A 12,170-nucleotide genomic window follows, 5' to 3' on the forward strand; every position below is an offset into this window, starting at 1 on the left:
GGGGCGGAGGGGGTGCACCCCGCCAACAGGCACTGCGAGACCCTGTGTCTAAGAGCGTCCATGAATACCCCTTCTCCTCCGGCCTTCGCTTCACCTCCTCTTTCCCTCCGCCCGTTCCTTTCCTTTCCTCTCTCCTTCTCCCTCCGTGTTTTCCCGCCGTTCTCTCACACTTCTCCCCCACCCCACTTCCTCTTCCATTTCATTCCTCTTCCCTTCTCCCAATGTCCCCTCCTCCCCGTATTTTCTCTCCTCCTCACCTCCTTTCCCCTCTTTTCCTCTCCTGAGCTCTCCTCTTCCCACCTCCTCTCTCCCCTCAGCCCTTCACCTCCAATCGCCCCCTTCCCTACCTGTCCTCCCTCTCCCCCTTCTCCGGTCCTGCCCGTCCCCTCCAGCCTTTTTACACCTCCACTCGCCTACCCCACCTTCTTTTTCCCCCACTCCTCTCTTTCGCCCCGCCCCTCCTTGCCCAGCGGGCCCCACCCCTAGCCGCAGGCCCCGCCCCGCAGGAGGTCACGGGGTCGACAGACGCGCGGCGGCCGTAGCGGCCCCGCCAGTCACGTGGTCACGTGACGCGCTCCAACATGGCGGCGCCGTGGAGCCGCGGCGTAGCTTCCTGACGGGGCGGCGCGGACGGACGCGGCCGGTGCTGGCCGGGACGCCGGACCCGCAGCCTCTCTCGCCCGCTTGCTCGCGCCGCCCGCCCGCGGGGCTGCCAGCCCCCGCCGGGCCGGGGCCATGCAGGAGAGCCAGACCAAGAGCATGTTCGTGTCCCGGGCCCTGGAGAAGATCCTAGCCGACAAGGAGGTGAAGCGGCCCCAGCACTCCCAGCTGCGCAGGGCCTGCCAGGTGGCGCTCGGTGGGTGAGCCGCTCCGGCCCGGCCCCGCGCCGGCCTCCCCACGCCGGCCGTTACCCCGCCCGGCCTCCTGGCCTCCACCTCCCCCGACCTCGAATCCCACCTTCCTGGCCCTCTTATGATACCCGGGGGAAGCAGATGCCCTGGCAGCTCGGGACTGGCCCAAGGTCACCTAGCAAGTTAGTGACAAGCTGGTACTAGCTCTCCAGCTTCCCAGCCCAGGGCTCTTGCCACGACTCCTTGCCGTCCTGTTTCCTGGTTCCTCCCCCTCACCACCCTCAGAAGCAGAAGCCCTTTGCCCCAAGTTTTTTCTTTACTTGCTATCTTCTAGTTAGGGTTCCCCACGTGAGCAGAGCAGGTGGGAAGAGCTGCTCAACTGGTTTAGGGAAACCCCTGAGGCTTGCTTTCGAAGTCCCGGATTGGAGAATGTTTTTCTTTTCATTTGGGGCTCTCCCATAATTCCGTCATATTCTACACTTCCTAGATAGGTGCAAGAGATCTCCTTATTGCGGGCAGTTCACTAAAATAGAGGGTCTGTGAGGGCAAAGAGACTTGTCTGTTTTATTCACTGCTGGACCCCCTGCACCTGCAGTAGTGCCTGACACGTGGTAGGTGTTGATTGAATGGACCCACAGATTGCGGAAAGAGGATGAGAACTCTAACTCATAGCTAGTTAAACCCTTGGTAGTTGATTACAACATCAACATGCTGTCTTTTAGTTTTGATCATTGAAATATTTATCAAATGCCCACTGTCTGCTAGGCTCTGTGATGGGCACTGAGGGTACAGTAGGGGACAAGACAGACAAGGTATTTACCCTTGTGGTGATTATACTCTAAAAGGAGAAGCAACAACAAAAAAATAATGAGACGTTTTTGAATACTGATAAATACTTATGTGAAAGTCAAACAGCAAGATGTGATAAAGAGGGCCTGATGACTGCTTTTGATAGGTTGTCAAGAAAGTAATTCTTTCTGAGGAGGTGACATTTGTGCTGAGTCCTGAAAGGCAAGAAGTACCCATCATGTGGAGTTTCTGGAGAAGAGAGAGTTCAGCGCAGTTAGGATCAATACATTTGCCCAGGGCTAGCTTCAAGCTAATTCACCCCCCACTTCCCATGCCTTTGGTTTGGAATCTGTAAAAAGACTTGTTTTTTCCTAACAAATTGACTGAGTAAATGGAAAATTTGATTTTTCTGTCAGAGAGTTGCCATAACTTTTCTCACTACATTTGTTATGAGGTATAGTGCTGGAATTCTTTTCTTGAGGCCTAGGGACGAGCTTGTGAACTCTGCATTTCTTGGGGGGAAGGTCCATGGCTTTCATCTGGTTCTCAGAAGGGTCTGAGGCTCCCTCAAGGGTCAAGAACTATTAATGGAGAGGTGGTTGTTGCTTAGATGTTAGTCCTGTGAAATCCAGGATCAATTGGAGGAATTTACTAAGATTTGGATTTGTAAAGCTTTTCTGTTCAGAAAATCAAGGCTAACTGTTGGATATTGTTTTATCAGGAATGCAGGATAAGCACTACAAAGCAGTTTGTTACACAAAAACCCAATACTTATAACTCCATTTTCAAATCTGCCTGGATTCTCGCCTCTCCATATTACTTTTAGAGTATTGTTGCAGAAATTTAAAAATAGTAATCTGACAGAGATGTTTTCATTCCTCCTTCAGAAGACCTGACATAAGATTTTCATCAAACTGTATATCCCATTGTTGGAACCTACTTATAAAATTGTCTTATGGGTCATAAAGGGTCAAAACAGTGAGAGCTTGTTAGATACTTTTGCATCATATCTTTGTTCAGAGGTTCAGGTTTTTCCAACCCAAACTGTGTAATGCATGTTCAATGTTTTAGTAGTGAATTGTAAGAAAGAACTGATATATGGGGCATCTGGTTGGTTAAGTGGCTGCCTTCAGCTCAGGTCCTGGGATTGAGCCCTGTGTCAGGATCCCTGCTCAGCGGGGGAGTCTGCTTCTACCTCTCCCTCTGACTGCCTCTTCCTGCTCATGCTACTGTCTCTCAAATAAATAAATAAATAAAATCTTAAACAAACAAAGAGCTTTATAAAAAGTAATTTGGCTATAGGTTAAATGAGTAACCAAAAGACAGGGTGTGTTATCATTGCCATCAAATTGGCTAATAGGAACTATTACAAGGGAACCTATGCACAGCATTAGCTAAACTGGCCGTCTTTTTTAAGAGAGTAATTGTGTCATTGCTGTTAAATAGAAATGGCTATTATTTATAAGCAATAGAAAACCTACATCAAAGTACACGGTGATAGTTCATTCTGCATCCCTTGTGCCCAGAATAGCTGGAACAAGCTTAAGCATGAGCTTGTGTATAAGAAGTGTTGGCAGTGTGGCTGGCGTTTTAGAGATTACCACGTGTAGATTGTCATGCATTTTGATAAGAGGAACCGTAAATGACCGCTCAAAGTTGAAATGCTTAGATGATAGAGAGCACTTAGAGGAAGCAGCTGTGATACTGTGGGACAGGATCAGGGATACAGGGACTGCATCGTAAGTACAGAGGTTAGGACTGTGTTCTCTGGACTCGAGACTGCTTGAGTTCAAATCACTTTGCCTTCCACTTCTTATCTTTGTGGTCTTGGATAGGTATTAATACCTTCCTCATTGACTTATTATAAAGGTGAAGTTAGTTGACATTTCTAAGGAACTTGGCATGTAGTCAGTCGTTGCTCTGTAAAGCCTTGCTGTTGTTTTTTATTATTAGTTTAAGCTGCCACACGTCACAGAAACTGAGCGCTCCGGCTTGGTGTTCTTCACCTGCATGGGTTCCTCAGTTAGGAATGACTTATTGCTCTATGTGGTTTGTAGATGCAATAAATAAGAATGTAATTACACGACTAGGAGGCTCTGTTTATTGGAACGTTAACTTGCTAAGTTCAATGAAAACAGGGCTTGTCCCTTGTAAAATCAGTGGTGATTGGGATGGACAGGTTTGGAGTAATCTCAGTGGTTTATCTGCACTGAATGCCAAATGCGCAGATACAGAATGCCCAGTTAGGAGACTGTGTCCTTCCAACCTTTATCTGGAGATATCTAAATAACCTGTAAAAGGATTCATCACCCAGCGATATTGTTGCTCTTTACCTTGTTAACGAAGCTTTGATGTATGTTAATAATCTTGAACCTTTTGGCCCTCCATCGGGGCACAGAAAACCTGTGAAAAGCACTAAAACCTCCCTTTCATAACTGTCTTCAGGGCTGTTTTCTCTCATGATCCCTCTTTAAATGATAGTACTTGGAGTTTGGAGACTTGACAAGATAATCTAAAGGTTTTTAAGTTGAGTATGGAAAAATCTGTCCGGAAATCTGGAAAGCGTTAGAACTAAATTGTTCTAACGGTATTCTTTTCATGTATATTTGATAAGAGATTCAATATCATACTTAATAACTTAATCGGTACGGATTGCTAAGCAAGGGCTGAGTGTTCTATAATGAGTAGGTGTCATTCTTAGTCATTATCAAGAAAATAGAAAAATGGTAAACATAATTTATGTTTTCATATGAAACAGTGATTTAAAAAAATATATATTTTCTTCAAGCAGTTTTAGGTTCACAGCAGAGTTGCACAGAAGGTACAGAGAATTATCATGTGGCCCTGCCCCCACACATGCACAGACTGTCCCATTCCTGGCATCCCTCACCGGAGTGGAACACTTATTACCATGATGAAGCTACCCTGACACATCATTTATTAACCAATTGAGTCAGTTTTTAAAATCACATGTTATATAATAACTATTGCTCTCTACCATGTACTAAGCTTTTCTATGTTCCAGGCACAATGCCATGTGCTTTACATGCAGTTTAGTTCTTACTATTATTATCCTCATTGAGGCCCAGAGAAGCTGGCCAGCATTACTCAGCCAGTAAGCCATGGATCCAGGACGGAACCCTGGCGGTCCGGCTCCAGAGCCAGATCTTAAGATCTTAACCATTTACTGTCGTGCTGCACTGCTTCTCCAAATGAAAGTGTATACAGCATACTCGACGGAGTCTTTAAACAGTTGCACTGCAGGAAGGTTTTGAGGTTTCATTAAGTAAAACGTTTGATAAGAAGTGAGACCATATTTTCTGTAGTTGAATTTTGGGGTGTATTTGAAGACTCTAGTCAAGAAGATGACAGCTTTTTTTCCTGCATCTTTTTGCTGCATATGTCTTTGGTTTACTTTAACTTAGGGACTAATGGAAAGAAATAAATGAAGGTAAAAAGCTTATGTCCTCTCCCCCACCCCCCAAAAATAAATAAATAAATAAATAAATAAATAAATAAATAAATAAATAGCAAGCTTAAGTCCCATAAGCTTCATTTCAGTTATGAAGTGTTCTGATTTAGGACAACTCTCTTCATCCGCAATAAACTGCCTTTGATTAAACCGGAAACTGCCCCGGTTTCCTGTGATGTTGTATTGGTGTCTGTCTTTGGGTGCCACAGGCAAAGGGGGACCAAGGCTCAGAGGACATCTTGCCCACATCTGCACAGCCAGATGGGAAAGAGCTCTAACACGTGCTCTGTTCTGAGATAGAAATCGTAAAATCCAGTTTTAGTTTGCTTCTCTGTCTCCTACATGGGATTCAGAGGCATGGGGGTCCTCGGTGATGCCAGCTGGAGCTCTTGAGGTGATGCAGTGAAGGTACAAACCAGCATGGAGTGGTTGAAGCCTGCGTGGGAGGTGGGGAAACAGAGCACAGACAGCTGTTTCCCAGAGTTTGGCCATGGTGTGAAGGGGAGGCTGGTGATGTGGATCCTAGGAGGTTTTTTCCCTCCTTCTTTTAAAGTAGGAAAAACTTGAACTAGTTTAAATGTCACTAGGAAGGAGCCAATTGAGAGAATACATTCATAAGTCTTAGTTGTGTATTAATGTGCAAAAAAAAATTTAACATTTATACATCCATATGATAAAAAAGTGAATCACTTTGTCCTCCATTTGATGATGATTTTTTTTCTTTAATGTGTTCAAAATAATTATTCTTACCATTAGGAAGAACCTAAGTGCAAAATTTGAAAAATATTTTTAAAAATTCCTAAATTGGGGTGCCTGGGTGGCTCAGTTGGTTGAGCGACTGCCTTCTTTCGGCTCAGGTCATGATCCCGGACTTCTAGGATCGAGTCCCGCATCGGGCTCCAGCTCCTTGGGAAGTCTGCTTCTCCCTCTGACCTTCTCCTCTCTCATGCTCTCTCTCACTCATTCTCTCTCAAATAAATAAATAATATCTTCAAAAAAATAAAAATAAAAATCCCTAAATTGTCATGGCAAGTAAAGTAAGCTTTCTGTTGAAATACAGAATAGCCTTTAATTTTAGCAAATTCTGGCATCTTGATTAGACATTTTGTTTACACATGCTCCAGATTAAGGTTTTGTGAAATACCAGGGCTCAGGACCTTGACAGATTCGTTTTTGTTGGAAAGCTTTATGACGATTCTTTAGGAGGGGGTCTTCTGCCTAGAAGCAGCATCTATCTAAAAGTTGGATTTTGATCACTGAAAAGTATTTATTTATTGGTTTGGCAGAAAATTCACTGAGAGCTGAATTGGAAACTTTGCTTCTTGGTTAGTCCTGTGATCCTGGGATGGCAAGTTAGCTTCTTTGAGCCCCGGTTTCCTGAAATGATAAAAGTGGTAATACCGATGTCCCAGGATTATGGTGAAGGGTGCAGTCAAGTCACTGATACCCGGAGCCTGACAGCTGACCTGCTAAAATCCAGAGGCATTGGCGTTACCCTAGTTAGAGGAGAAGGACCTGAATGCTTGCTTCTCTCTGCCTCCTGTATAAGTTGGTTTATGGACATTTTTGCTAATCTCTGACATTTCGACACCGGTGAAGCAAGCAGTTGAATGAATTTAGAGCTCTGTCCTGTACTTGTAAATCTCAGGGGAGACTCTGTAAGCAGTGCTGGGGAAAACAGTAAGACCATTCTTTATGGAAAAGAGCGGACTTGTGAAAACGTGTACTTAATCAGCAAGTACATGGAGTCTCCTGTATAAATAGCTCAGAACTGTATTTAGTTCTCACCAATTTCACCAGGCTTCAGGGGCCTGCCAGGAAAACACTTGACTGTCTTTCCAGCAAGGTTATCTTAGAAAAAACCTTGACTCCTTCCTAGAGTCTTCCTATAAGAAGCGTCTTTCAGTTTACTGTCTTGGTTGTAAATAAGCCATTTAGCTTTTTTATTAGGTATTTTATTAAGTTTTATAGATTTGTGGGGAGAACGGCCTTCTTGTGCTGTTAAATTCTTAAATTTTTCCTTGGTCCCAGGGAGCGGTCAGTGCATATTTGTTATTTATATGGTCCTTTTGTTTGTTGACTAAACAAGGGTGACTTTCACTGAGAAGATATTTATTTGGGTGTCACATTTGGTGTCATGCTATAAGGGAAACAAACAAGGACCCTGTTCTCATGCAGTTTGCACTTAATGGGGAAGAAGCGTATTCAAATGATCACATCCTCTTGAGCATACTAACAACCTAAAAAGTCCTGTGAAGGAGAGAAACCTGGGCCTACAGGGGAGTGAACAAAAGAGTAGGGAAATTTCTTTGAGGAAGTCTTGAGATCCGAATGATAAATAAGAATTAAACAGGTTGGGGTGAGAGGCATTTTGGCAGCATGTGGGAACAGCATGTACAAAGGCCCTGTGGCAGGGAGGCGTGTAACTGTTAAGGAAACTAAAATATCAATTGACAGTTATCTCAGAATAGAAAAGAGTGATTAAAAAAAGAGCACTGGGGGACACCTGGGTGGCTCAGTTGGTTGGGCGGCTGCCTTCGGCTCAGGTCATGATCCCAGTGTCCTGGGATCAAGTCCCACATTGGGCTCCTTACTCAGCAGGGAGCCTGCTTCTCCCTCTGCCTCTGCCTGCCACTCTATCTGCCTGTGCTCACTCTCTCTGACAAATAAATAAATAAATAAACAAACAAACAAACAACAATGGGGCACCTGGGTAGCTCAGTGGGTTGGGCCTCTGCCTCCACCTCAGGTCATGATCTCAGGGTCCTGGGATGGAGTCCGCATGGGGCTCTCTGCCTCCTTGTGAGTTCTCTCTCTCTCTGTCAAATAAATTTTTAAAAATTTAAAAAACAACAACAACAAATGATGAGAGAAACTGAAAGAGGCCGCTGTGTGATTGGAGCATGGTAAATGAGAGGGGAGAGTGTTTGAGAATAAGGTCGAAGGGGTAGCCAGGGCCCACCCCACCATGCAGGACCCCAAGGTTGTCTTGGTGAGGCGTTTCGTTTTCAGATCAAAAGCAGCAAGACAGCACTGAAGAGTTCTGAACAGGGGAGAAGGTGACAGGATAGCCAGGTTTGTATTTTGGAAAGATCACTTGGGCCACTGTGATGAGAATATTTTAGAGAGAGACCAGAGGGATGGCCCCGGGGCAAAGAGGAGGTAGTTACCATCTTCCAGGTGAGAGATGTTAGTGTCTGGACTTGAGTGGTGATGACAGAAGCCAGACAGTGAATGCATTCCCCACCTGTCGGAAGGTGAAACTGGCAAAACCTGCTGATGGGCTGGATAAGAACATTAGGTAAGGAAGAGGATTGGTACTCACCAGCTAGATGGATGGTGGGGCTGTTCTGTAAGGTGGGATTGTGGGGAGACCATCTGGGGAAAGGTGGGGCAGGAGGTTGATCTCAGTTGGGACTTGATGTGTTGAGGCGCCCCTGCCTTTGAGCATCCGGTCGGACAGGTGGCGTCATCAGTGGCTGGAGGTACGACTGATGTTTACAAGGCAGGCCTGCGCTGGAAGTCGTGATTTGGGAATGAAGAGAGCCTCGGTGGGAACTGAGGATCAGGTGGCCTAGGGAGAGAGTGGGCAGAGAAGGAGAGGCAGAGGAGGTCTGCCGGGGCCGCAGGAGCCACTGCCTGCCTGGCTGGGCAGAGGAGGCAGAGTCTGCAAGGGCAGTAGGAAGGACTTGGGGCAAGAAACAGAGGCCCCGGGCAAATGTGTGGGTGTGGTGGCAGAAGTAGAGAACATTTCAAGGCGGGAGAGGCCAGTAAGGTCAAATGCTGCAGGGAGGTCAGATTAGATGGAGAGCAGCAAAACGCCAATCCAATTGAGAGACGTGGGGGTCATTTGTGACCTTAACTTGAGCTGCTTTGGGGGTGTGGTGAAGGTGAAAACCAGACCGGAGTGGGCTGAGGCCTGTGTGGGAGGTGAAGGACTAGGCAGTGAGTGTGGACTGCTCTTTGCTGAAGTTTGGCTTTAGTGTAAAGGGGAGGAAGAGAGTGGATCTTGGAAAGTTTTTTTTAATCTTAGTTTTTCTTTCTTTAGAGGCTGAAACTTGGGAAGGGAGCCAGTTAAGTGAGAGGTTAAATAATGCAGGAAAGAGAAAGGACAGTTCATTCATTCAACAAATATTGAGTATCTACTCTCTGCCTGGGAATTCCTGGGTGATGGAAATTCTGCCGTGAACAGAACAGACAAAAGTCTCTGTTGTCATAGTCTCTGTTGTCCTGGGGAAGACAGATAACAAATGAGCAAATAATATGTCAAGGGCAGTAAATACTGTGAAGACAGATTGGAAAAATAAACCAGAGTGAAGTGAAAAAGTAAAGCGTGTGAGGAGATACAGAATTCTGGGGGCCCGGTAGAGATGGCAGTTTTAGGTGGTGAGGGAAGGTGACATTTGAACAGTGAACTGAAGGAAGAAAGGGAGGAAGGGAGCCATGCGGCTCTCTGGGGGGAGGGAGGGCATTCCAGGCAGCAGGAATAGGGGTTGCAAAGTCCCTGAAACTGGAACATGCAACAAGCGGGCTGGGGGGCAGGGTGGTGGAAGGTGAGATCAGAGGGATGGCCGGGGGCCAGATCTTACAGACGCTTGGAGCCCAAGGTCAAGATTTTGGATTTTACTCAGTGTGAGATGGGAAGCCAGTGGGAAGTTTTGAGGAAAGGAGCAGGTGTAATCTGATTTATATTATAAGGGTTATGGATCATCTGTTTTGAACAGATGTGATCTCATTTACATTTGAAGTAAGTCCGTCTGGCTGCTGTGTGAAGAAAGAGGTGGGGTGGGAGGTAGGTAGGTGAGAGCTGGAGTAGCGCGCGGATGGGTAGTGCTGGTGGCCCGGCACAGTGAAAAGTGATCCCATTCTAGATGGAACGGAGAGCATGAAGTTCCCAAGAGGCAGGGAGGAGACTGCAGAAGTGGAGGGAGTGGACCCTGTCTTCTGGCAGGAGCGAGTGGGGGCTGGTACAGAACAGGGTCAGTTTGTAGGTTCTCTAGTGGTAAGTTGAGGAGGTCTCCTTGTGGCCGCTTCTAATCTGTAAATGAAATAGGAGATCACCCCATGGGTTGAGTAAAGAAGAGGGGGGATGGTTAGGAAGGAAGGTGGGGGATTTGAGGAGAGCAGAGAAACATGCAGTCGTCTGTGGAGGGTAGAGGAGATGGGCTCACCGGGCATGATTTAGGGTTCTGTTTGTGGTTGGTGATTATGGCTCTCTAGCCCTACCAACTTGCCCTGTTGTCAGAGGTCTGGTTGTTAGGTGGAGACAGGTCGAAAGGAGATGGTAGTATAATCTAAGTTTGGGATTTGGCCAGAAATTAAAGGTCAAAGTCATGGCTATTGATTGCCTGTCATTCTGATAATGGTCATGCCAATGGAACCCACCCTGGAAACTGAAGACTGGGGAAAGCTGACGTGTTGGACTCGTCAAGATCTGACAGGCCAAAGAAAGGCCTTGCTGAGGTCAGTTGAGTAGGACATCTGGAAGGAAAGGAGATTGACAGTATGGAACAGGAAGGAGCTGGAAGTGCCACAGTTACACATAGGGACCAGGTTCCAAGTGTGACCAGCCACGCCAGCCTGGCTTGGAGCAGGGGAGGAGGATGTTGGCAGGGAAGTGAAGGAATTGAGGGCAGCGTTGGTTTGTATAGGAGGCAGGTGTGTAGCAGGTCGGATGTGTGGCGGAGAGTTGAAGGTTTGCAGGGACTTTGGGCAACAGGATCGGTGATGGGATGTTGAGGTTGGTGAAGGTGGCTGTTGGACTCAGCTTGGGCGTGGAGCAGAGGTCAGTGCCAAGTCACAGTGAATGGGGGTCTGACACTAGGGTTCATAGGTAGCAGCGATGCCCAGAAAGTACTTCCTAGGAAGATAGTGCTGCTTTTCAGTGGAAGCTGCCCCACCCGACTCAGGTCTCCCTGCTTTCCAGCCTGCTCATTTATGACTGCTGATTGCCCAGCTGGCTATTGGGAGAGCAGTGCCCATTAAAATGTGAAGTGATAAACCAGAGCAGGCGTGCCCTACCATATGCTCCCCTTCCTTCACCCATCCTCCTGCTCTGTCTCCTCACTGAGGGGTTCTGGAGTATTGCTCTGGAGCAGACAGCCTGGGTGTGAATCCGGACTCCGCAGTAGCACTTGGTGGCTATGATGGTGGTCAGGTGACTTCACGTGTGTGTGCCTGGGGTCCTCAGCCATATTACAGTTACAGTACAAGAGTGCTCTGGCCTTCCTGGGTTGTGGTGAGGATCGAGTGAGCACGTGCCCTTCATTTTCTTTTTCTCCTTGGCTCTGCTTGGTTCTGTCTATGGCACTAGAGATTTTGCACTATTTCTGGCTCCTCTTTTAAGAAAAGAGCAAGAGACCTCATTTGTTGGCCACTTCTATAGGTCAGACCGTGCCTTAGCCAATGGTGAGTTCATGCCGGTGACCTTCCAGAACAGATTATTTTGGAGCTCAGAGGCCAGCACAGACTCTAGTGAAAGCCTCTTTGCTTCAGATACAGTGAACATCTCAACTCTGACAGAGTAACCATGGCTGGAAGGAAACCTTACGTTGGAGTTTGAGCAGCAGCTCCCTTTTGGCGTGGCACAAGGTGACATGATCTTAATCACGGAGCATGGCCTTGATACTATGGATGTAGATTTCTGCAGGCTTGGCTCTCAGCCTCCTGGGCCCTTCCCACAGCCTGGGGGCCTCCGCTTGAGGAAGCCGCAGCTACTTCCTTAGTGGATTCTTGTCCCAAGGAACTATGCCACAGAGCTCTCTTTAACAGACCCCATGTGTCACAGCCCTGGTGGTCCACGAGCAAAACACTCGATATCAATCATCCGGGTGTTTCTCACCCATTTTCTTATGCGTGTAGTGAGAAGACATTGGAGGTTTGGCCTGAAGGTTAGAAATTGCCACCTCTAGGGGCCCCTGGGTGGCTCAGCGGGTTAAGGCCTCTGCCTTCAGCCCAGGTCGTGATCCCAGGGTTCTGGGATCGAGCCCCACATCGGGCTCTCTGCTCAATGCAGAGCCTGCTTCTCTCTCTCTCTCTCTCTCTCTCTCTCTCTCTCT

General features: G+C 47.1%; 1 protein-coding gene across 2 annotated transcripts in view; it reads left to right on the plus strand.

The window, feature by feature from the left end:
* The first annotated feature begins 557 nt into the window (after window positions 1–557).
* Window positions 558–12,170, plus strand: part of ARFGEF2 (ADP ribosylation factor guanine nucleotide exchange factor 2) — a 101,812-nt gene continuing 90,199 nt past the window's right edge. For both annotated transcript variants that reach the window (XM_059407189.1, XM_059407191.1), the window contains exon 1: window positions 558–856. In XM_059407189.1, the coding sequence (XP_059263172.1) occupies window positions 736–856 (121 nt within the window). In that variant the 5' untranslated portion in view covers window positions 558–735. The remainder of the gene's footprint in view (window positions 857–12,170) is intronic.

Source organism: Mustela nigripes, chromosome 7, assembly GCF_022355385.1.
Source record: "Mustela nigripes isolate SB6536 chromosome 7, MUSNIG.SB6536, whole genome shotgun sequence".
Classification (NCBI taxonomy): Eukaryota; Metazoa; Chordata; class Mammalia; order Carnivora; family Mustelidae; genus Mustela; species Mustela nigripes.